Below are 21,545 nucleotides of genomic sequence, written 5' to 3' on the forward strand. Positions count from 1 at the left end.
TATGAGCAAATGATAATAACCATTGTTTTTAATTAAAAGTTATTATTAAGCAAATTACAATATATCCTTAGCATAAGATTTGAACCTTATGAAACCAAATCTCATGCATTTATTGTCTTCATCTGAACCGATGGACCTGTCAGTTTTCGGCGGTCGGTACGGATAATATCACCTATCATCTCCTGCTATTTTAGGAAGCACCTATTGTCATTTCTGCTATACCGTTCTTCATAATTTCGGTAGTCTCCAACATGATTTTTCGAATCCCAATACCTCCCATATTGCTCTCATATTCGTTGTCCCTTCCAGTTTCCACAATCATACTGATCATCATTCTTGCTCACGACCATAATAATATCTGCCATTAATGGTACGTAAGGTTTTCAAACTTCTCCGAAAAATTATTAATCTTTTTATTAAATTAATTTTTTGATTAATCTAGATTGATTATGAATGATATTATTTAAGGCTTTGGATAATTTAATAAATGAAGATTCTAATATCTTATAATCATTGATATTTGAACTCGAAAATTTAAATTTCTAAAAATAACAATTATCACTTTATTTATTACGGTTACATGATTCATTATTATTAAATCAATTTTTAAATTGATTTGATATAAACCCATAATATAATAGTCTCATTTGATCTTTTACTAATTCGATGGTTTAAACAGCCTTCACACGCATTCACGTTTTTTTCATTCACGTTTTTTTCATTTTAAGGATATATTGGAATCGGGGTGGATGTATGTGGCTATATAGGGAGTCATTACATACCTATTATTTTTTTAAAAATATTAAATTTAGTTTAATTTGTTAATGAAAATAAAAAAATAAGAAATTTTTTGTTAATTTCTAGATCTGCCAATTGTAATTGGTTTAATTATAAATTCAACATAATTCATTCACACAATCAACCGTACATTATGCAGTGGTTGAAAAAGTAGTAGTAGTTTTAAATCTTATATTACTATATATATTTTTTATGTGTTGGCCCTTCATTGTCGCTCTCCACGTATATTGTGAAACCATTGAATAATGTGGTTAGTATTGGGAGACAATGGCAGCGTCTTTATCTCCACGACCGCTGATATTGACGACAACTTTGGTCCCATGGGGCAGAGTAGGACATAGTTTGTCAAGGAAAGCCAATGCATGTGAGGCCTCTAACGCCGGTATTATGCCTTCCAATCGGCATAGCCGTCGATATGCTGCAAGTAAAAGCATTCATCTCATGTTTATTATCTTTAAATTTTAAAGAATAAGAGGAAAAAGAAAAACTTTTGGTAGCTTACCATCCACAGCTTCTTTGTTTGTGGCAGTATGAAACTCGGCTCGACCTGTTTCTTTTAAAAAGCTCACCTCCGGTCCAACCCCTGGATACTCTAGCCTGCATGCCATTTACTTCAGTTAGAATACGTTGAACATAAATAAAAAATAGAAGTAATGAGATGAGGACCAGGGTTTTAAATTGCGATTCGAAAAAGTGATAGCACCCGAGAAATAGCGCTAGTCCCGCCGTCCGAGTTACCCACTACACCCGTAATAGCGCCCAATAGCACTAGTTATGGCCGCAATCGCGGTAAACATAAAATGACTAAAAACACGACCGCGACCGTGATTTAAAATCACGATGAGGACATAATTTTTTATATTAAGTAGTGAACATATAAAATTGTTAGTATACGCACCCTACACCAATGGAATGGGGACTCGGAATTTGTCCTTCATTATCCTGTAAAAGATAACTCATTGCACCATGATACACACCCACATGTCCCCTAGCTAAAGTTGCAGCATGTTTACCACTATCAAGCCCAAACCCAGCAGCCTCCACCCCGATCAACCTCACATCTTCGTCCTCTATGAACTCATGAAATAAACCCAAAGCATTGGATCCACTCCCGATGCAAGCCACAAGTAAATCTGGTTTTCCACCCCATTTCTCCATGGCCTGCCTTCTCGTCTCTTTTCCAATGACGGATTGAAATTCGCGTACCATGCTCGGACACGGATGAGGCCCTACTGCCGTTCCCGTCAGATAATAGCTCGTTTCAAGCTCCCCAACCCACGCCCTTATGGCTTCCGAGCTCGCATCTTTGAATGTTCCATCCACAGGCTCTACCTTAGCACCGAGAAGCTTCATTAATAGGATGTTGGAGGCTTGTTTTTCCATGTCCGTGGCTCCAATGAAGATGGTACAGTCTAGAGAAAGCTTAGCACATGCAGCGGCGGTTGCTACTCCATGCTGTCCAGCTCCGGTGGCCGCCACTATGGTTTTCCGGCCCAATCGCTTGGCGATCATTGCCTGCGCTATGGCGTTATTTATTTTGTGAGCCCCACCGTAGTTGAGATCCTCTCTCTTTAGATAAATCTCCGGTCCTTCGCCTTGGCTGTTCTTGTAGTGATTTGTTAACCGATGAGCAAAGTATAAAGGTGTCTCTCTTCCGACGTAGTCCTTTAATGCCGTTGCCAGCTCCTCCTGCAACAAATACGCATGATCCATTAAAACATACAGTAAATCTTAGTTACTGGGATTCGATCAATATCAAACATGAATTAACCTGAAACTCAGAATCATGCAAAACCAGGTTGAACTCAGCTTCAAGTTTAGTTAAACAAGAGATGAGTGTCTCGGGCACATACTTCCCCCCAAACTTTCCAAATTTCCCTGGAATATTTTCAAGAATCTCTTGCTTATCAAGGGTTTTAACTAGAGGATTGTTCATGGTCAAAGCTGGTTGTGTTCGGGGAATCTCCGGAAGGGAAACAACCGGAGCAGTGGCTGTTTTTTTGTCGACAGAGGGATGCCTAATGGAACTCGAAATCATTTGTTTGTTGAAGCAAAGAGCCTTGCTACTGAAAGCCATCATCGTTCTTGTTTCTACAAGTTCGGTACTACATATGGGGACGATGGGTATTTATAGAAACGAAAAGAAGGGTCGTTGATGAATACAAAAATGATTGCATGAACAAATTTTAATGGTACGTATCTTAAATCGGCTTGCCGACAAACATATATGTCAATATCTGTCGATAAGGAAGTACCCAAAATTTTATGTTATATAGGTGAATTTAAAAATTTATATTAAAAATTTTAGGATCATACCATTATAAAATTTTAGGAATTTATTTTTAAATAATCAATAAAAATATAAAAAAAAACTTTAAAATATAAGAGTAAAAATTCTAGGGGTGCGACCACAATCCAACAATCACGTGATCCATCCTGGCATCAATCCTTTATATGTTATTTAAAATTATATTATTATTTAAATAAATTTTTATTTTTATTTTCTAAATTTTTTCCACTAATTAGATATGAATCCTTGATTGAAAGTCAATGTACTGACCATCCTTTTTTTAAATACACAATTTAGAAATAAAATAAAAACTTTGAATGGAATCATCATAATAATTTAATTAGATGTTTTAAAATAAAAACATTATACACTATGAAGACCCCACACAAAAATTTCCTTTAATAAACATAGTAACGCGACAATGTAATATATTAAACAAATAATAAATAAAACATTTAAATATATTAAAATAAATCATGAACTAAGTTATCTCAGTGATTAAAGGGATAATTGTTATTCTTAGAGGTCTCAAGTTCTCGAAAACTAGGAGCTACTTGGATATTTGAACGTTCATTATCAAATGGTTGAGAGTGTTAAGAACATAAGTAGGATTAATGTTTTTAATATGCTTCTAAAATGTAACACCAAACAATAATTTTATTACACAAAGATGAACTAGAAAACTTTTAGGTTGATGATTTATTAATAACTACACATAACTAAAAAAAATTACAAAACCAGAATTTTGTAAGAATTTCAAATGGCGCCCAACCCTTCCGAGAATCTTGTCTTTCCTGCTGTCATGGATCAATTCAGCGGCCATGGTGGTCTGTCGCCTGATGGCGAAATCGGATTGGCAGACCCACCACTTCAACATCCTTCAGATCATCCTGGCGGTAATGGTGTTGATTCCCCCATGGGTGATCCTGTGGATGTTAGATCGGAGAACTTGGGGTAAGGAATTGGAGCATTCAACAACGGTCATCCTTTTTTTGTGATATGGTAAGGGGTCCAAAACTGGTTGGTAACCAACCCATTTCGATTAATGATTTCGATGTGGATGTTCACCCTGAGGATGTAGTTTTGGGCGTTGATGGCACTCTGCATACGATTAACTTCTCAGATAGAGTCCACGATGCTATTGATGCCAAACTGGTTAATTCTGTGGTTATTCGATTACTGGGGAAAACGATTGGGTATAAGGCCTTGCTGAGTAGGATCAAATCACTATGGAATCTTTCAGGGGATATTAGCCACATTGATCTTGACAATGAGTATTATCTTGTTCGTTTTGCTTGTGAGAAAGATCTTTCTCATGTATTGACAGGTGGTTCTTGGATGATATATGGAAGCTAACTTACCGTTCAACCGTGGAGTAGACAGTTCTCTACCGCCATGGATTATCCAATAAAGATTATGATGTGGGTGAGGCTACCAGGTTTACCCTATCGCTATTATACACATAGTCTTTTTGGACATATTGCATGAGCTATTGGTGAGGTGGTAAGGATAGACTATAATACAGAAAATGGGAAGAGAAAGTCGCTTTGCACGACTCGCGGTTGTTGTTGATTTGGACAAGCCACTGATCTCTGAAATAGTGATAGACGGTCATCGTCAGTTAATCGAATATGAAGGATTACCAACTATTTATTATTCTTGTGGGAAGTAAGGGCATGTACAGGAACACTGTGGTAAAGTAGTTAATGTTGATAATGGTGAAGCACATAAAGCACAGGATATTGGGAAATCCGATGATCTGTATGGTCCTTGGATACAAGTGATGAATAGGAGAAAAAAGAACATTGGGGTCAAAACGATTGCAAGCTCAGATACAGGGAGGCAAAACACTGCTCATAATTCGGGATCTCGCTTTGAGGCCTTGCAGGCAATTCAAGTTGATGATAATCCAGGAAGTAACTCGATACAAAAGCCATCTATGATGAGGACTAATAATAAGGAAGCGATGTCTTCTTCTAGTCATTTGAACGCTAAGGCAAGTGGTAGTACTGAATCTAGCAGGCAAAGGGGAGCAAGACGAGTTTCTAAAGAGTTTAATAAACCAAAAAGAAGTGATGTAGCGGGTTCACAACGAACGGACAACAATATTGTTGTGGCTTAAATAGGTAAGATTACAAGTGTTGCTTCATCTTGGAATAAAGACAAACATGTGGCTATACAGGTGACAGAAAATTATGAGAACTTAGCTCCACAGAAATGTAACTTAGACATTTTTCAAAGAACTACTCGAGGGGCCAGTCCAAAAGTGTAAAATAAAGGTCTTGCTGCAGTTAAAGGTTTATCTTGTAAGGGGTTGAAGACAAGGAAAAAGATGAGAAGATGCCGAGCAAACCAGTGTTAGCTAAGTGGATTTCAGCTATGAATTCTGAACTTAACCGAACAAGTATTACTTTGGAGAATGCATCCACAGAAATCCAAGGTTCTACGGATGCTAACGGTGACATGGTTCAATGGCGTGCGAACACTATGTTTGAACATTCAGAGAAAGCAGATTTGTAGGTCTAATCCGTCGTGTCATTTTCTATCCTTTTTTCTTATGGTTAAGATTATTTTTTGGAATATTTAGGGAGCTTAGGACCCTGATTTGAATACATATTTTAAGTTATTGATGAAGTCTAAAAGACAAGATGTTGTTGTTATTTTTAAACCAAGAATTAGTGGTATAGCTACTGATCAGTTTATCAGGTAATCGGGTTTTGAGTTCTCCTACCGTATTAAAGCTTCGGGTTTTTCTGGCGGAATTTGGATACTTTGGAGGAATTCTTTTCAGATTACTATCCTTGTTATTTCTCAACAGTATATTCATGCAGCGTGTTCTATGATGGCTGGAGGTCAGCATTGCTTTATTACTTTTGTCTATGTTAGCCCTGCAATTGGGATTAGAAGAGGCATCTGAGAGAATTGGATCCAGGTTCAGGGTTGTCGTGGATGCTTGGTGGGGATTTTAATGTCATTGGTAATTACGATGAACGTCAAGGTGGCTCTCAACGTCGCCATGGAGTTTTCGATGATTTTATGTTTGATACAAGGCTGATCGATATGGGGTTTTCGAGTCCAAAGTTCACTTGAAAACGTGGAACCCTCTCTCAACGGCCATATAGGTGTATTTACAATGTTGAGTAGTATGAATGTTTTGAACATTCAAAAGTCTTTCATCTCCAAAAATTAGGTTCGGATCATCGACCTATTCGTTTTAATTTTGGGGACCAACAGGAGACTTCTAATAATCGATCTTTTCGATATATTGATGCTTGGAGTGAGCACCCATATTTCCCAAATTTACTGATGAATTCTTGGAGAAATGATAGAGACATTTACGAGAATATACTTGGTTTCCAAGCTAAAATTAGCAAGTGGAATAAGGAGTTGTTTGGGAATATTATGAGGCGTAATAATCTGTTGCTTGCTAGAATCCATGAAATTGAAAAAGCGGTGGATATATCAAATGACCTTTTTTATTAGAAATATATGAAGCTTAAAAAGGAGTTGAATGTAGTTCTCGCTCAATAAGAGAGCTTGTGGAACCAAAAAGCTCGAAATACTTAGATCGCGAATGGGGACAGAAATACCTCATTTTTCCACGCGTCTACTATTAATCCCCGGAAGTGCAACACGATTAGTATGTTGAAATTGCCTGATGGTTCTTGATGTAGTCATCATGCACATCTCAAAGCTCATGCAGTTACTTTTTTCCACAATCTTTTTATGAGCGAGCGAATGGTATCTAATACTGAAATTGGGAGGTGTAATTTCTTTCGTTATGGGGATGGTACTCTTCGGCCTTTGCTGCGTGATATTTCATTGGAAGAGGTTAGAAGTTTTATCTTTAGTATGGCTCCCTTGAAAGCCCCGGGCGTGGATGGCATCCATACAAAGTTTTTTCAGAAAAATTGGAACACGGTTGGTGAGTCAGTTTTCCAATTTGTTAATCGTTTTTTTAATGATTACTATCTAGCCGATTGGGTGAATTAGACTCTATTGGTGTTGATCTCGAATATTAATAATCTCGTCTCCATTACTCAGTTCAGACCTATTAGTCTGTGTAATATTCTTTATAACACTATTACTAAATTAATTGTATGTCGTTTGAAGTTGTTTCTTCCTAAATGGGTTGTAGAAAATCAAGCTAGTTTTGTTCCAGGCCACCAGATTCAGATAACATTATTCTTGCCTATGAGGTTATTCATTCAATGACAAAGAAGACGGGTAGAATAGGATGTATGGCAATCAACGTGGATTTGGAGAAGGCTTATGATCGCCTAGAATGGAACTATATCGAAAGCACTCTTCATACAATTGGCATACCGGTGTTACTTATTTCTCGTATCATGTGATGTGTTAGATCCGTGTCGACACAGATTCTATGGAATGGGGATCTTACGGATTCCTTTAAGCCTACAAGAGGTATTCAACAGGGTGATTGTTATCGCCTTATTTATTTGTCTTATGTATGGAGAGACTGTCTCAAGCTATAAAGGCGAAAGTTATTTCAGAATACTGAAAGGAGATTTATCTCTCAATGGAGGGCCTTGGGTTATCCTATCTCTTCTTCGCAGACGATTTAGTGTTGTTTGTTAAAGCGTCAATGGATCAAGTTTCGATGATCAAGGGTGTTTTGGATAGGTTTTGTGATGAAACAGGACATCGTATTAGCTCTGATAAAACTCAAATTTTCTTTTCAAGTAATTGTCCAGTAAGCATTCGTCAGGCTGTTTCTCAAAGGTCCAGGTTTGAGGAGGTCAATGATCTTGGAAAGTATTTGGGGGGTCCCGTTACTCCATAATAAAGTCACCAAAGCCACATACTCTTATCTCATTGATAGATTGAATCAACGTCTTTCAGGTTGGGCGGCGAAGTGGCTTACTTTAGCAAGTCGTATAACATTTGCTAAGGCTACTCTTTAGGCTATCCTAGTCTATGTGATGCAATCAACTTAGCTACCGAAAGGTTTGTGTGTTGAAATGGAAAATATTATTAGAAGGTTTGTTTGGGGCTCGAACAATGGTGGTACTGGTATTCCCCTGGTTAAATGGGAATCTATGCAGCAACCAATAAATTTTGGAGGTGTAGGTATTCGGAACCTACATAATCAAAACAATGCCTTCTTGATGAAGGTGGGTTTTCAATTGATACCCAATCCAGAGAAACTTTGGGTTCGTACTATTCGTGGGAAGTATAAATGGAACAGTCTTGTTCCTATCTCATTAAGTCATACTAATGGCTCTCGTTTGTGGAAAGGACTAAGATACATTTGGAGTGAGTTGTATGATAACATAACTTGGAACATACGGGATAGGAGAGATACGAACTTTTGGTATGATCATTGGCTTGATACTGAAAATCGTCTTGTATTCTCCTATAAAGGAGCAGGTTCACCGAGGCCCACCTCAGTTTTTGATATGGTTCTCCCTTCAGGTTTGTAGAATTGGGGTAAACTTTCTTTATTACTCCCTGAACATGTACTCCAAAGAATTGTTGCTATCCAACCACCTCAAGATTACTTGGGTCCTGATACACCCCGGGTGGAGATGGAAGCATAATAGGAATTTCACGATAAGGTCAGCTTATAATGATATCACATGCCTTGACAATAGTAATGAACATTCTCTATGGAATTTGATTTGGAAGCTAGGAGTCCCACAAAGAATCCGTGTTTTTCTTTGGTTATTATTCCATGATCCACAAAGAATCCGGGTGGAGATGGAAGCATAATAGGAATCTCGTCAGCACCTTTCTAGCCTACTGGGATGTCAGATTTGTGGGGCTGTTATGGAGGATGCTGATCATATTATGTGTCATTGCAGTATGGCTAGAAATATGTGGCTAAGGGTTATCAAAACTGAGAAGCTTAATGAGTTCTTGACTCTTCATTCCAAATGTTATGGAAGCATAGTCTAGGACGTTGTTCGATTCTTACCGCTGAGCTGTAGGGTGTTCATGATCTCTTGTTGCATGCTTGGAGACTAGGAATCCGATATATTGAACTGGAAACCGATAATCTCGAGGTTATGAAGATCTGGAATTTTTCATCGAAAGCACTTGTGGGGAGTGCTTTGGTCACTAAAATCCATGAACTACTCGAACTTTAGTGGATCACAAAGGTATCACATATATGTCGTGAGCATAATATGGTTGCGGATAGGTTGCATGCTTTGAGCCGAGGAGCCCTTATTGCTGCTACTATTTTCTTAGAGCCACCATTGGAGTTATCTTCCACGTTGATACGAGATCTTCAAACCTTTCGCAAACTCTTTTCTAAATGTTATATAAAAAAAACTACACATAGCTATTGGTGTTACATTTAGTTTTTGAATAGAATGTTACATTTAGTTACATAAGCATTAACATATAAAAAATATTTATGAAATATTTTATCATAACATTAAATAAGAATTACCATAATTCTAAACTTCAAATAAGAAACAATATAATTATAAACTTAAAATTAGAAAAGAAAGAGAGAGAGCAAATACTCAGGTAAAAAATAATATATATTCAAAATAAATATTATATAATCCTTCCCTTGCTTAATTTAAGTCATATAAAAAACTAAAAATTATCAATTAAAACTTATTTATTACTAATTTATATATCAAAATATAAACAATAAATAACACTATGAATCTTTTACCATAGGGGTGTTCAAACGGTTAATTCGGTCACTGATCAAATCGAATTATTATTAATCGAACTTTTTTAACCCTTAACCGAACCAAATTTTTTTAAAAATATTAGCCGAACCGAACAAATTTTGGTCTATTAACCGAATTTTTTAATAATTTTTTATAATTAGATTAATTTAAATATAATAGATGTATATTTTTTATTTGAGTTAAAAATTAATTAGGTATTGATAATTTAATGAATTTTGTGTGATTAAAAATATAAAGGGTATTAAATTTTAATGGATTTGAACATAAAATATGTTTATAATATATACAATATTTAATAACTTTGGCTAATTCGGTTAATTAACCGATTTTGAACCGAATTAACCGTTAACCTAATATTGAAAAAAGTATTAACTATTTTCCGACCGAACTAATTCGGTGGTCCGCCGAATTAATCGAACTAATTCAATTCGGTTGATTAATTCGGTTAAAACCGAATAATGAATACCCCTACTTCAATGAACAAAATATTGATCCAATATTTAAATTAATTTACCAGCATATGAATGATGCAATAATCATTTTTTTTATAATTGAGGGAGGATAGGTAATGGTATCGACTATAATCTTTTTTTATAAAGAGAGTGAGAAAATGTTATTCGAGATCGAATTATAAATTTAATGTTAAATATGATTAAAGTGATAATTTTACCGTTATATTAGACTTGATTCACAATAATTAAATTCTTAAATAAATAAAGAGTAAAATACAATAAATAGCTTTCAAACTTTTAAGGAATTTGAATTTTGATCACTTAACATTTAAAACTTATAATACATTCATCAAAATTTTAGTTTATTTTTAGTAAAATTCTTATCGCTACCTTCCGTTAATTTTATCTAATATGGCACGTTAATTTCGTTAACGCTTTTCTTCGTCATCTTCTTATCGGCGTGGTACAAACAATGATGTCAAAGAGAAAACTAGTTCTTATACTGATGGTAAATCTGTATCATCAACAGGTGACAGACAGACAGACAGTCCTGCAGAGCTTAATGACCAAGGGGCTCATGGTGTCGTACCGGTGAACAAGAAAGAAACTAGATGAGTAATTTATATAAGTAAATTGACAAAATCCAACCATTTAGGATTATGTATTTACCAACAATTGGTGGAACTTCCCAATTTTCATGAAGTGTAAGCATCAAATTCTAACAAATTAAAAGAGATGGGCAAACTTTCCAAAAATAGATGGACAAATTATTAGTTGGATCTAAAATTGGTATTTTATAAATGTTATAAATATAAAATTATATATGAGTTTTGGTCTAATGTATGAAATATTAATAATTAATTTTACTTAATTGCGGGTTATTCAGATAGGGTTTAAGTCGGGTCATTTTGAGTCAAGAAATTTCGGGTCTAGATTAAATTCGCTTTAATTTTGTTCAGATCATATCGGATCTAGTTCGGGTGTACGGTGAATTGGATCAAGTCGGGTCAATTTTCGTGTCAGGTGATTATTGGATCGGTTGATTTTTGTATCGGGTCAATATTGGGTCAGGTCAATACCGGATCGATTGATCTTTGGGTCAGGTTAATACCATATCGGTTAGATTTCGGGTCGGGTCAATATTGAATTGGTTGATTTTCGATTTAGGTCAACCTTTAAATCAGGTCAATTCGGATTGAATTGGTTATGAGTCTAATCAAAATCAAGTATATATAGAATAATTAATATATACTTGTAAAAAAATGTTTTCTTATTTGTTAATTTTATCATTTATGTTTAATTTCAATTCTCAATTGTTCAATATTTTGGATTGAACCATCATTTAGAGATGATAAATCGATAATTTGACACAAATACGATTATATAATATGTGTTAGAATTTGTTATCAAAATTTTATATTAATCTCGTATGAAAAGTTTATAATGAGAATTATTTAAAAACAATAATATTTTATTAAAAGTTTTATTTCCAATTATGAATTTAATATTTTTATTATTTTTTAAAAAATAATACATAACTTTATTTGTTAAGTTTTAGTCGTAACATAAGTAAACTTTATATTATTTTTATTATAAATCTAATATTATTTCCTTTGTTTTAGTTGTTTTCTATAAATTTTTATTATAAATATAATATTTTTATACAAGATAAGTAAACTTTATTTATTACTGTTTTCAATTTTACAATTAAATTCTTATTTTTATATTCCTCTTAAACTTTCTATTATTTTATTATAAATCTAATATTTTTAATAAATTATCAATTTTATTTAAATAATTTATTATTGAAAATAACTTTTATCGTTTAATAACTTTTACCAATTTTAATCTATTCGGGTTGCTTTTGGGTCGGGTTAAATTCGGTTCGGGGTGCTTTCGGATCGGGTTAAAATTCGATTCAGATTTCTTTCGGTTCAGGTTAATTTCGGTCCGGGTTGCTTTTGGTTCGGGTTAATTTCGGTTTCGGTTTGGGTTAATTCCGTTTCTAATTGATTTTAGTTTCGCTAAATTTTGGATCGGGTCGGTTATCGGATCAAATTTGATTATCATGTTCGGGTTAATATTAGGTATTAGGTCGGGTCAATCGGTTCGGGTAATCTAGTTCAGGTCAAGTTTGCCAAGTCTAAATTGCACACACCAAACTTTAATTTTTTATTCAAATTTAAGTATTTTGAAAAATAAATGAATTCATTTATTTTTATATTAGATGAGTATAATTATTTGAGTACAATATGTAAAAATATACGTATGTTTCAAAAGATATTTAAGGCAAATTTTCTATCATATTTAATTATTTCCATGTATGACTAATGCAATAATTAAAATTTTATGAGCGTGAATCGAGAATTAAGATCAAACGACCGTTTCAAAAGTGTATAAAATATACGAGACTATTAAAGGGGAATGAATTGACTTTCTCTAATTCTATGTTTGAATTAATAATTTAATAATTACTCTTTTAAAAAGAGTTGGATTAGTAAAATGAACCATCTTGATTTTGATTTTTAAACTAAGCTTTAGATTGTTTAAGGGGAGTTGAATTACAATATACATAAATATAAAATTAAAATTTTATGTTATAATTATACTAAATCAAAGATTTTATTTTATATTATATATTGAATCAAAATTCATATATAATTTTATGTTTATGAATTATAAAATAAACTGAGTAATTATTGACAACGTCATTTTTTTTGTTAATGCACCTTCCTAAGTTTTGTTATATTTTTTTACTAAAATTGATGCAGAAACACGTACAGTGAATGGTTGTGAAACTGGAAACTGTGTCGGCGTATGAAAATGATAGTGTCATATGTGCTAATTCTACAGGTTATTTTGAATATATCCGTAGTGCGTTAATGCATTCCGACACTGCAAGTCGATGGTTCATATCGACGACACTTGGTTGTACGACATATACACACAAATACTGTTTTTGGTGGTTGCATAAGACGACAATAGGAAAACTATTATCATCGCCTTCGCAATAGTCCAAAAGGAAGACATTGACTCTTGGGAATTCGTCTTTAAGAACTTACGCAGACATGTTCTATCATATGTTTTGTGTGATAAAGTTGATGGGATATGTCTTATTTCTGATAGAGGTGCAGGGATCAAATACGCAATTCCACTTATGGGACTGTCTTGGCAACCTCCCAATATTTATCATCGATATTATTTATGCCACGTTGCTACGAATTATTTTTAAAAGTTCACGACTGAAGATGAATGCGTGATGGTGCTTCGAATAAGTAAGTCTTTCGCTCTTTTGGGTTTAAGATATCTTTTCATTTACTATTTCTAATTAACTATAGCATATTTAATGGATATGTCACTCGTATTCCGTACGCTAGGTTGAAGAGTTGTTTCAAGAATTGAGAGACAAGAATGAACAAGGTTATAACTACCTTGCTAAAATCCTAAGGGAGAAATGGATTCGATCATTTGATGAGGGTAGACGATATGGTCACATGACAACGAACTTGGATGTAGCGATCAATTCATCATTGAAGGGAGCGTGATATTCGTCTATCACTTACGTTGTCAAAGCGACATATTATCGGTTGGCAATCCTGTTTGCAACCTTGGGAAAGTAAGCAGTTGATTGGATGACAGGTAGTCACACAGTCCACCCAAACCTCCACACAAAATTGGAAATCATTATGCAACATTCAAATGCGATGAATGTGAAATGTGTATCTTGCGAACAAAATAAATTATGTTTTTCGAAATATTCAAGGCCATTGGAAGGCATATAGCATAACGCGTACATAGTTAATCTACGAGAAAGAACCTACGACTACGAAGTACTCCAAACATTTAAATATGAGTTTCCTACATGCAATTTATTGATCTAGTATACTTACAGGTATCAATACGAGTTTCCTAATGAAAGGGACCCGGATGAAGTTGATGATGAACTTACAATAGGGCCAGATTTTTTACTATAACGCGAAAAAAAGAGTCCCCACTATCAACACGGATTTACTATGACGAGAATTTGGTCGAACATCAAGAAAGAACTGGACAAGCGAAGCTATGCACTATTTGTAGGAATCCCGAACAGATGAAGAACAAATGTCCTAATCGATCACATCCTCATATCAATTAATTATGATTTTCATTGTACTACTTTTGTAATTAACGAAATATATTCGTTAGTTTTTCAATTTCTTTTGGTTTCGAACCATTTTCAACGTAATTTTTACACTGCTTAGAATGTCTCGTATGTGCCGATATTAGTCTCAATTAAAACATAAGTACCAATACTATGTCTATAACTTTATAAATTACGTAAATTTTTAGATTAACTTCCCGAACATGCATATCAAGCCATTCTAGCTTCTTCTTCATGCAATAAACCAAGTTTTGTAACCATTTTGAACGCGATTTTTACCCTGCTAACAATGTCTTGTATGTTTCGATATTACCCTCAATTGAAAAATAAGTTACAATACTACAACTCTAATCTTATAAAGTACAAAAAAATTATTAGTTACCCGAAAAAACCACTGGAATATGTCTATCAAACCATTTTAGCTTTTTCTTCATGCACAAAACAAGCTTTGGAACCTTTTTCAATGCGATTTTTTAACATGCTTACAATATTTCGTATATGTCGATATTGGCCTCAACTAAAAGATAAATTTTAATATTATGTCTTCAATCTTATAAATTATAAAAAAAATTAGATTTACCTGAAATTACCCCTCAAACATACCTTAAAAAATTGAGTAAATCTCTAAAAAAATTACCAACCCGTGATTTTTCCAAGGTAGTTAGGTCGGCGTTGAGCTGAATTTTTTTAATAATCGGGTACCCAACCCGATCCGATATATATATAGTTTACATTATATTTTTATTTTATGTTCCTTAATATTTTTATCTTGAAATTAAATTTAAATCCCTAAATTTTTCTTAAGTTGGTATTATGTACTTTTAAGTTTTGAATTTTTCAAAATATTTTTATTAATTTGTCAATATAAGATTCGAAAAAAAATCATGATCAATTTTAATATATATATATATATATATATATATGAACTTATTTATCCTTAAAACTAACTTCAAATCACTAATTTTTTTGTATGGATTGTATATTATGAACTTTACTTTTTTAGGTATTTCCTATGTGCTTTTTTAAATTAAAATAAAATATATATAAATTGGGTACCCGTGACATGAAAATGTGGGTAACCGAATTTTATGGGTACCCGACTACCGAGTATTCAAACTTAACGGGTCGGGTCACGGGCTGAAAAATATATTATCCGAAGAATCGAGTACCCTGTATTTCGGGTATCCGAAGATGCGGGTACCCAATTTTGAATATCGGGCTAGAAATGTATATACCTCGCGTTCTGTATAACGTGAGGTTTGATAAATACTACCCACAATAATTTTTTGTAGAACACAATAAATTTATACGAACAGTTCAATTTCTCGTGGACCTCGCGTTTTGTGCAACGCGAGGTCGTTTAACTTAATATGAAATTATATTTTCTAAAATGTGTTTCCGCATTGTAGTCTCACACCTTATAGGATATAAGGTCATTACAAGCTTTTTGTAAGATGCGAAATAGTCCTATGTGTAAATTTGAGGGTATTTTTCTAATTAATGTTGTTTGAGAGATATTTTTTTAATAAATGAATTTTGAGGATTTGTTTTTAATAAGAACGCCACTCAACTCAGAGGTTCAAGTATTTTTAAAATATATCTGATTATTTTTATTCGAATCCACGAATCAACTTAAATATCAAATTAAATAATTTTAAACACACATAATTGAGACGTGTCATAAGGATGGGTTTAGGACTTTTATTTTTATTGGAAGATGAAATTAAAACTTCCAAGCAACAGTACCCAAGGGAGATGGTTAGACATTTTCTCCATCTTGCTTGCAAGATTCTTGGATATTATACCGAAAACCTCAATAAAAATAATGAGTCGAGGCAATGTACTATGAAATTATCAGAATTGTAAATAAAAGTCAACTGGTAATGTAGAATAATTATATCCAATAAAATTGAACTTGAATAAGGCCACCATTTATCTCAGGATCATGATCGAGCAAAAAGACATTAGCAAACCTAACTACGTGATTCGAGTTAGCTTTAACTCTGTGTTCCTGGTCGAGCTGGTCCGAAATAGTTTGTAACTAATCCCATGATAGCAAACCTGATTTCAACACAATTGAATGAGTAACACATAAAACAGGGACAGAAGTAAAATCACTGCCCAGAATTGAGAAACAAAATCTATCTCTACAAACATTATAAAAAGATGCTGAATATTTGAGATATCACCAAGTCCAACATTTCTCAAGCTAGTTAGTTGAAATAAGGTATCAAGACAAAGGAAAGAATCTGAGGGCAAACTGGTGTTTACCATAGAAACATCTGCTTAATACTTGGATCAAATTAAGTCAAGAATATCTCTAAGAACCTACTATATACTTGTAATCAGGGATGGACCGAGAGAAATTGGAGGTGAGGTCGAACCCCTAGAAATTTTGAATCCCCGTATAACTTAATTTAGATTTTTTCTTTGTATTTTCTATTTATTATCTAATTCTGCTAAATTTCTAATATAACTTTCTGAGTTCACACTTCTTTAACATAAATTCATATGTCCACCCTGCTTATAATAGTTCAAAGAGAGATCATCCAAATCAATTAGAAAAAGTCACAAAAGAGATTTTGAGAGGAACCATTATCAACACCAAAACCAGTACAGATCAACCAAAACTAGCTGCTTTTCTCATTAGAAAGTGTTGCACTATCACATCAGACTTGATGGAAATTTTAGGCTTCAAACAATGTTCGTTGAATGCTGTAAACATATGTGCATCTAGCAAATCTAAAGGTATAAATAACTAAAACCAAATTCATCGGTTATACATTCAGTGTAATAACCCGAAAGCCTCGAAATTGTCAGTCAACCCGTTGACTTTGACTTTCACCAAAAAGTCAATTTTTTCGAAAAGTCATATTTTATGTTTTTCGACGTCATGAGTTCGATTTCGAAGTCCGTTTTTTCAAATTTGAACTCGAAAGCCTCCAAATTATCAATCAAACCCGAACATGCATATGTATTTAAGAGTTTTAGCTTTGAATGATTAAAGTAAGATTTGGAACTGATAAATTATTATTGTTTGAAGATACAAGAGACTCTCCTGATCGCTCGACCCAGCTCCTCTAAATTCGTTAGACCGCGTGTGCCAGTATTCACTAGTGCGACCCGTAAATCTTACGATTTCATAAATTAATTATGTTACCACTAGTAATGTAGTATTATTATGAATTAGGTTCGAAAACTATTGCAAAGCGTGGCGATGCCAGTACTCAATAGATCTACTGTTTGACCTATTATAGAGGTGTGTTCCCTATATATTACTTAATTGTTTTATTGTTTTAACATGTGGTACACTGAAATCTATGGTTACTGTTTTATTGATGCACCTACTTAATGGTGATGGCTAATGGATTATGACTCCTATCTGATTATTGGTTTTCACTGGTATATGATTACAATGATTAAGGATTTATGGAAATTATGTCACTGTATAATTGTATTTTTAAGATACTGATTTATTAAGTACAGCTCTGATCAAGTTGGTAAATTCTTATGGACCTAATGTGACTCTTAGGTAGGCTCTGCGGCCATGAGATCATTCTCGGGTAGGCCTTGCGGCCCTGAGATTTTTCTTAGGTAGGCCCCATCGCCCCGAAAACTTTCTTGGGTAGGCTTTTAAACCCTAAGATGTTCCCTTAGGTTGGCTCTTTATAAAATGGTTTTTTAAACCACGAGTTTAAAAAAACTAAACTAAATTATGATTTATGAGATTTTACTGAACTATTACTTGATTAGTGTACCTACCATGATTTTATCGTACTGTTAGGATACATTGAGCCTAGCTCACTTTTCAAATGTTTTTCCCCTTTCAGATACTTTTGGTTAGATACCCAGGATCAAACACTTGGAGGATCGACACATTTTGTATAGTCCATCTGACTGTAATGTTTTTATATTGCAAGTTGACTTTATTATTGAAACATGGACCTTTATTTCGAAGTATTTGATTTTATAACGACTATTGCTTTTGATATTGATATTTGGTTTATTGTGATTTAGATTTTACGATATGTTTTAAAATTAATTTGTTACTTTTTAGTTTTATATTACAAGTTGAGTATTATTGTTATTTCTTTATACTTTTATATATGTCAATTTGTAATATGATTTAAGTTATCGAATAACGTTTTTAGAAAAAAATGTCTTTAAGAAACATGAATGTAATCTGCTAGACTTAGTCGAAACATATAAGTTGGGTTTAGGGGTTACATTTAATTGATATCAGAGCTTTAGGTTTTAAACCTAGGACTGTGTATGAGTTCAAACTGAAAATATGGTTTTGAAATGTTTTACAAAATAAGTCACTAAGGTCATGTCACAAAGTTTTTACAATTTTAATTGTGTTCAAGACTCCAAGTGTCAATCTAACCCTAGGTTTTATTTTATGTAGTAAACTCGAAATTCACCAAGATGAATGCTAGACGTGGTCGTTGAACTAGCCGTAGGCAAGGTCGAATGGCTAGATTTGTAGATCTGATAGATGAGATACTTGTAGATCCCCCGTCTCCGACAGATTATCCTACTCCTATGACTCCGACGGATCTACCTTTTGCCTCTGGTATTGGCATGACTACTCCGATTAGAGGAGCGATCGATAATGAGCCCGAGTTTACCGGAGTTGTATTAGATGAGAATTTTGGTAGATAGTTTCTGCAGTTGATTTAGGGAGCGATCAGAGCTGCTGGAGTTATATCCGATGTTCCTATTTCTCAGACTCTGATTGCCAATGGGGTCAGGATTTTTGGAGGACAGATTGGTAGAGCTCTTACTGAAGCGGAAGATTGGCTCCAAGATACGGAAAGACGTATGAATCAGTTGGGCTTGGACCCAACTAAGAGATATCTGGATGCGGTTGCGATGTTAGATGGTAATGTCTACACCTGGTGGGAGTCAGTGGTTAGTAGTGTTCCGACCGATCGTTTGACCTGGGATTTCTTTAAGGAGTGCTTTAGGAGTCGTTTTTTGGGAGAGCGTTATTTAGCTCAGAGACGACAACAATTTCAGGACCTGGTTCAGGGAGATATGACGATTTCTGAGTATGAGATCGAGTTCTTGAAATCGCTGAATTATGGATTCAGTCTGGTACCTACCGTGAGAGATAGATGCCGTAAATTTATCCTCGGACTCAGATATGAGCTGCGTAGACAGGTTGTGACCCACCAAGATGAGATTTTTGATGTGCTGGTGGGCAGAGCGAAAGATGCTGAGGAGGTGGAGGCTTTAGCTCCTGGTAGAGAGCGTGTCGATCAGGAGCGATCTAAGAAATCTTTTGGCCCTACTGTATCATCTGCACAGTCCGAGAAGAGGACTCTTACTTCGGTCTCTCAGAAGAGCAATAAACGTTTCAGGCCTACAACATCTTCACCTTCAACTATTAGTAAAGGTGGTTCTTCGGGTCCGCTTCAAGTGCCTCCTTGTGACTTTTGTGGTAAATGACACGTAGGAGAGTGTTATAAGAAGACCAACGTCTGTTTTCATTGTAGATCCAGTGGTCATTTTCGGAGGGATTGTCCATAACTAGCTTTTTCTGAGCAGACAACTACCCAAACTCCCATGCGTTATTACATTAAAGCCTCCAAAAAAATTACTCTTACAATCCAAATATCCAATTATTGCCCGAACCAATAGAATTTTCCTAATTAGAGATCCTAATCCTAATTAGAGAACCTAAATCTAAACCTAAAAAACATAAATCACTAAAATTTCTGAAGTTAATATTTCGGATGAAACTGGACTGTAAATATTAAAAAATAAATTAACGAACGAGGAAAAGGAGATCTAACATCATAGCCATAGAGATCTGCTTGAGATCGTTCACGACGTTCTTCATGTTCGCCAGTGATTGGGCGCAGAATATGATCGCTAGCCACGAGCTCAGTTTGTACTGCAAAAATAAACAAATAAAGGAGATGAAATTCAGATCTAAAAGCTTAGAGTCAATTAAAAGAGATAATTCAACTTCAAGAACAGGAGACAAATAGAGGAATAGAAGATGGACCCTGAACATAACGCCTGCGACTCCGAAGACTACGGCGATAAAACCGGAATAATCGACAGGGAGATCTTGCGGCGAAACCGGCTGACCCGCTTAAGGCTTTGCCGCCGAACGTTGTCTGGGGTCGTTGGCCGACGTTGAATTGTTATTGTGTGACATCTCCGTTAATGATCTCTCTTATCTCTCAGCTTTCTCTTCTCCCTCTTTTAACGGTTTTTCTTCTGTGTTGGTGCGACTCTCGCCAATGAAATATCAACGCGTCAAGCACGACATGGCAAATATATTCCCAAACCTCTTAGGTTTAATATAAAAAAAAAACTTCAGATAGATTTAAATTTGGTTTTCAATGACTGAAAAAAATATCGAACAAATAAATAAGTAAATAAATAAATAGTTGATGAATTTTATCCAGTTCTTTATTTATTTTTAATTAGTATTAATAAGGTATAACCTCTTTTGGCAAATAATAATAATAATAATAGTAATAAGAGATCGCCTCCAATTGTATATTTCATTACGTAAAACTCAACATTTTCGAGTTTTATTGTGAAATGATCTTCAATAGATCTTTAGGCATATTTCTAGCCTCTAATTTCGAATTCAATTGATGTTTATTAAATTTAAAAATTTAAATAATCAAAATTGAACGGCAAACTACCCAAACCCGATTACCCGAATTGATTTACCCGACCCATACCCAATCCAAAATTTAGTTAACCCAGTATAAATCCATATCCAATTTTACTCGAATCGAAAATAATCCGAACCGAATTTAACCCAAACTGAAAGTAACTCAAACCAAAAGAAACTCGATCTGAAAATAACCCAAACCAAAATTAATCCAAACCGAAAGTAATTCAAACTGAAAATTTATATATACTTTATTAGACTTACAACCGAATTAAACCTAAATGATAAGATTGACAAAAGACATTTTTTACAAAAATATATCACTAATTCTATATATACTTGATTAGACTCATAACAAAATAACCTGAATTGACATAATCTAAAGGTTGACCTAAAAGTCAACCAATCCAATATTGATCCAAGCCGAAAAACAACCAATCTGATGATCACCCTACCCGAAAACTAATCCACCCAAAAATTGGCTCGACCCGATACCCAACCCAATCTATCATACACCCAAACCAGATCCGATCTGAATGATCAACTT

At 34.3% G+C, this 21,545-nt stretch overlaps 1 protein-coding gene and 1 pseudogene across 1 annotated transcript; both read right to left on the minus strand.

The window, feature by feature from the left end:
* Positions 1 to 1,025: 1,025 nt before the first annotated feature.
* LOC120122093 (tryptophan synthase beta chain 1-like) lies at positions 1,026 to 2,910 on the minus strand. The gene is made up of 4 exons (XM_039141335.1): positions 2,570 to 2,910; positions 1,697 to 2,487; positions 1,301 to 1,395; positions 1,026 to 1,216 (listed from the first exon to the last, which is right to left on the minus strand). The coding sequence occupies exons 1-4, from the start codon at positions 2,876 to 2,878 to the stop codon at positions 1,050 to 1,052; spliced, it is 1,362 nt and encodes a 453-aa protein (XP_038997266.1). The 5' UTR covers positions 2,879 to 2,910; the 3' UTR covers positions 1,026 to 1,049.
* Positions 2,911 to 16,235: 13,325 nt separating this feature from the next.
* Positions 16,236 to 20,672, minus strand: LOC120122016 (annotated as a pseudogene).
* Positions 20,673 to 21,545: the final 873 nt, after the last annotated feature.

The sequence above is a fragment of the Hibiscus syriacus genome, unplaced genomic scaffold (genome assembly GCF_006381635.1).
Source record: "Hibiscus syriacus cultivar Baekdansim isolate YM2019G1 unplaced genomic scaffold, ASM638163v2 tig00110384_pilon, whole genome shotgun sequence".
NCBI lineage: Eukaryota > Viridiplantae > Streptophyta > Magnoliopsida > Malvales > Malvaceae > Hibiscus > Hibiscus syriacus.

Coding starts and splice junctions, on each gene's coding strand:
- LOC120122093 (XM_039141335.1), bottom strand. CDS start 2,878: ATGATGGCTTTCAGTAGCAAGGCTCTTTGCTTCAACAAACAAATGATT. Junction 1,396..1,696: donor CCCCATTCCATTGGTGTAGG/GTGCGTATACTA, acceptor AATGGCATGCAG/GCTAGAGTATCCAGGGGTTG. Junction 1,217..1,300: donor AAACAAAGAAGCTGTGGATG/GTAAGCTACCAA, acceptor TTTTACTTGCAG/CATATCGACGGCTATGCCGA.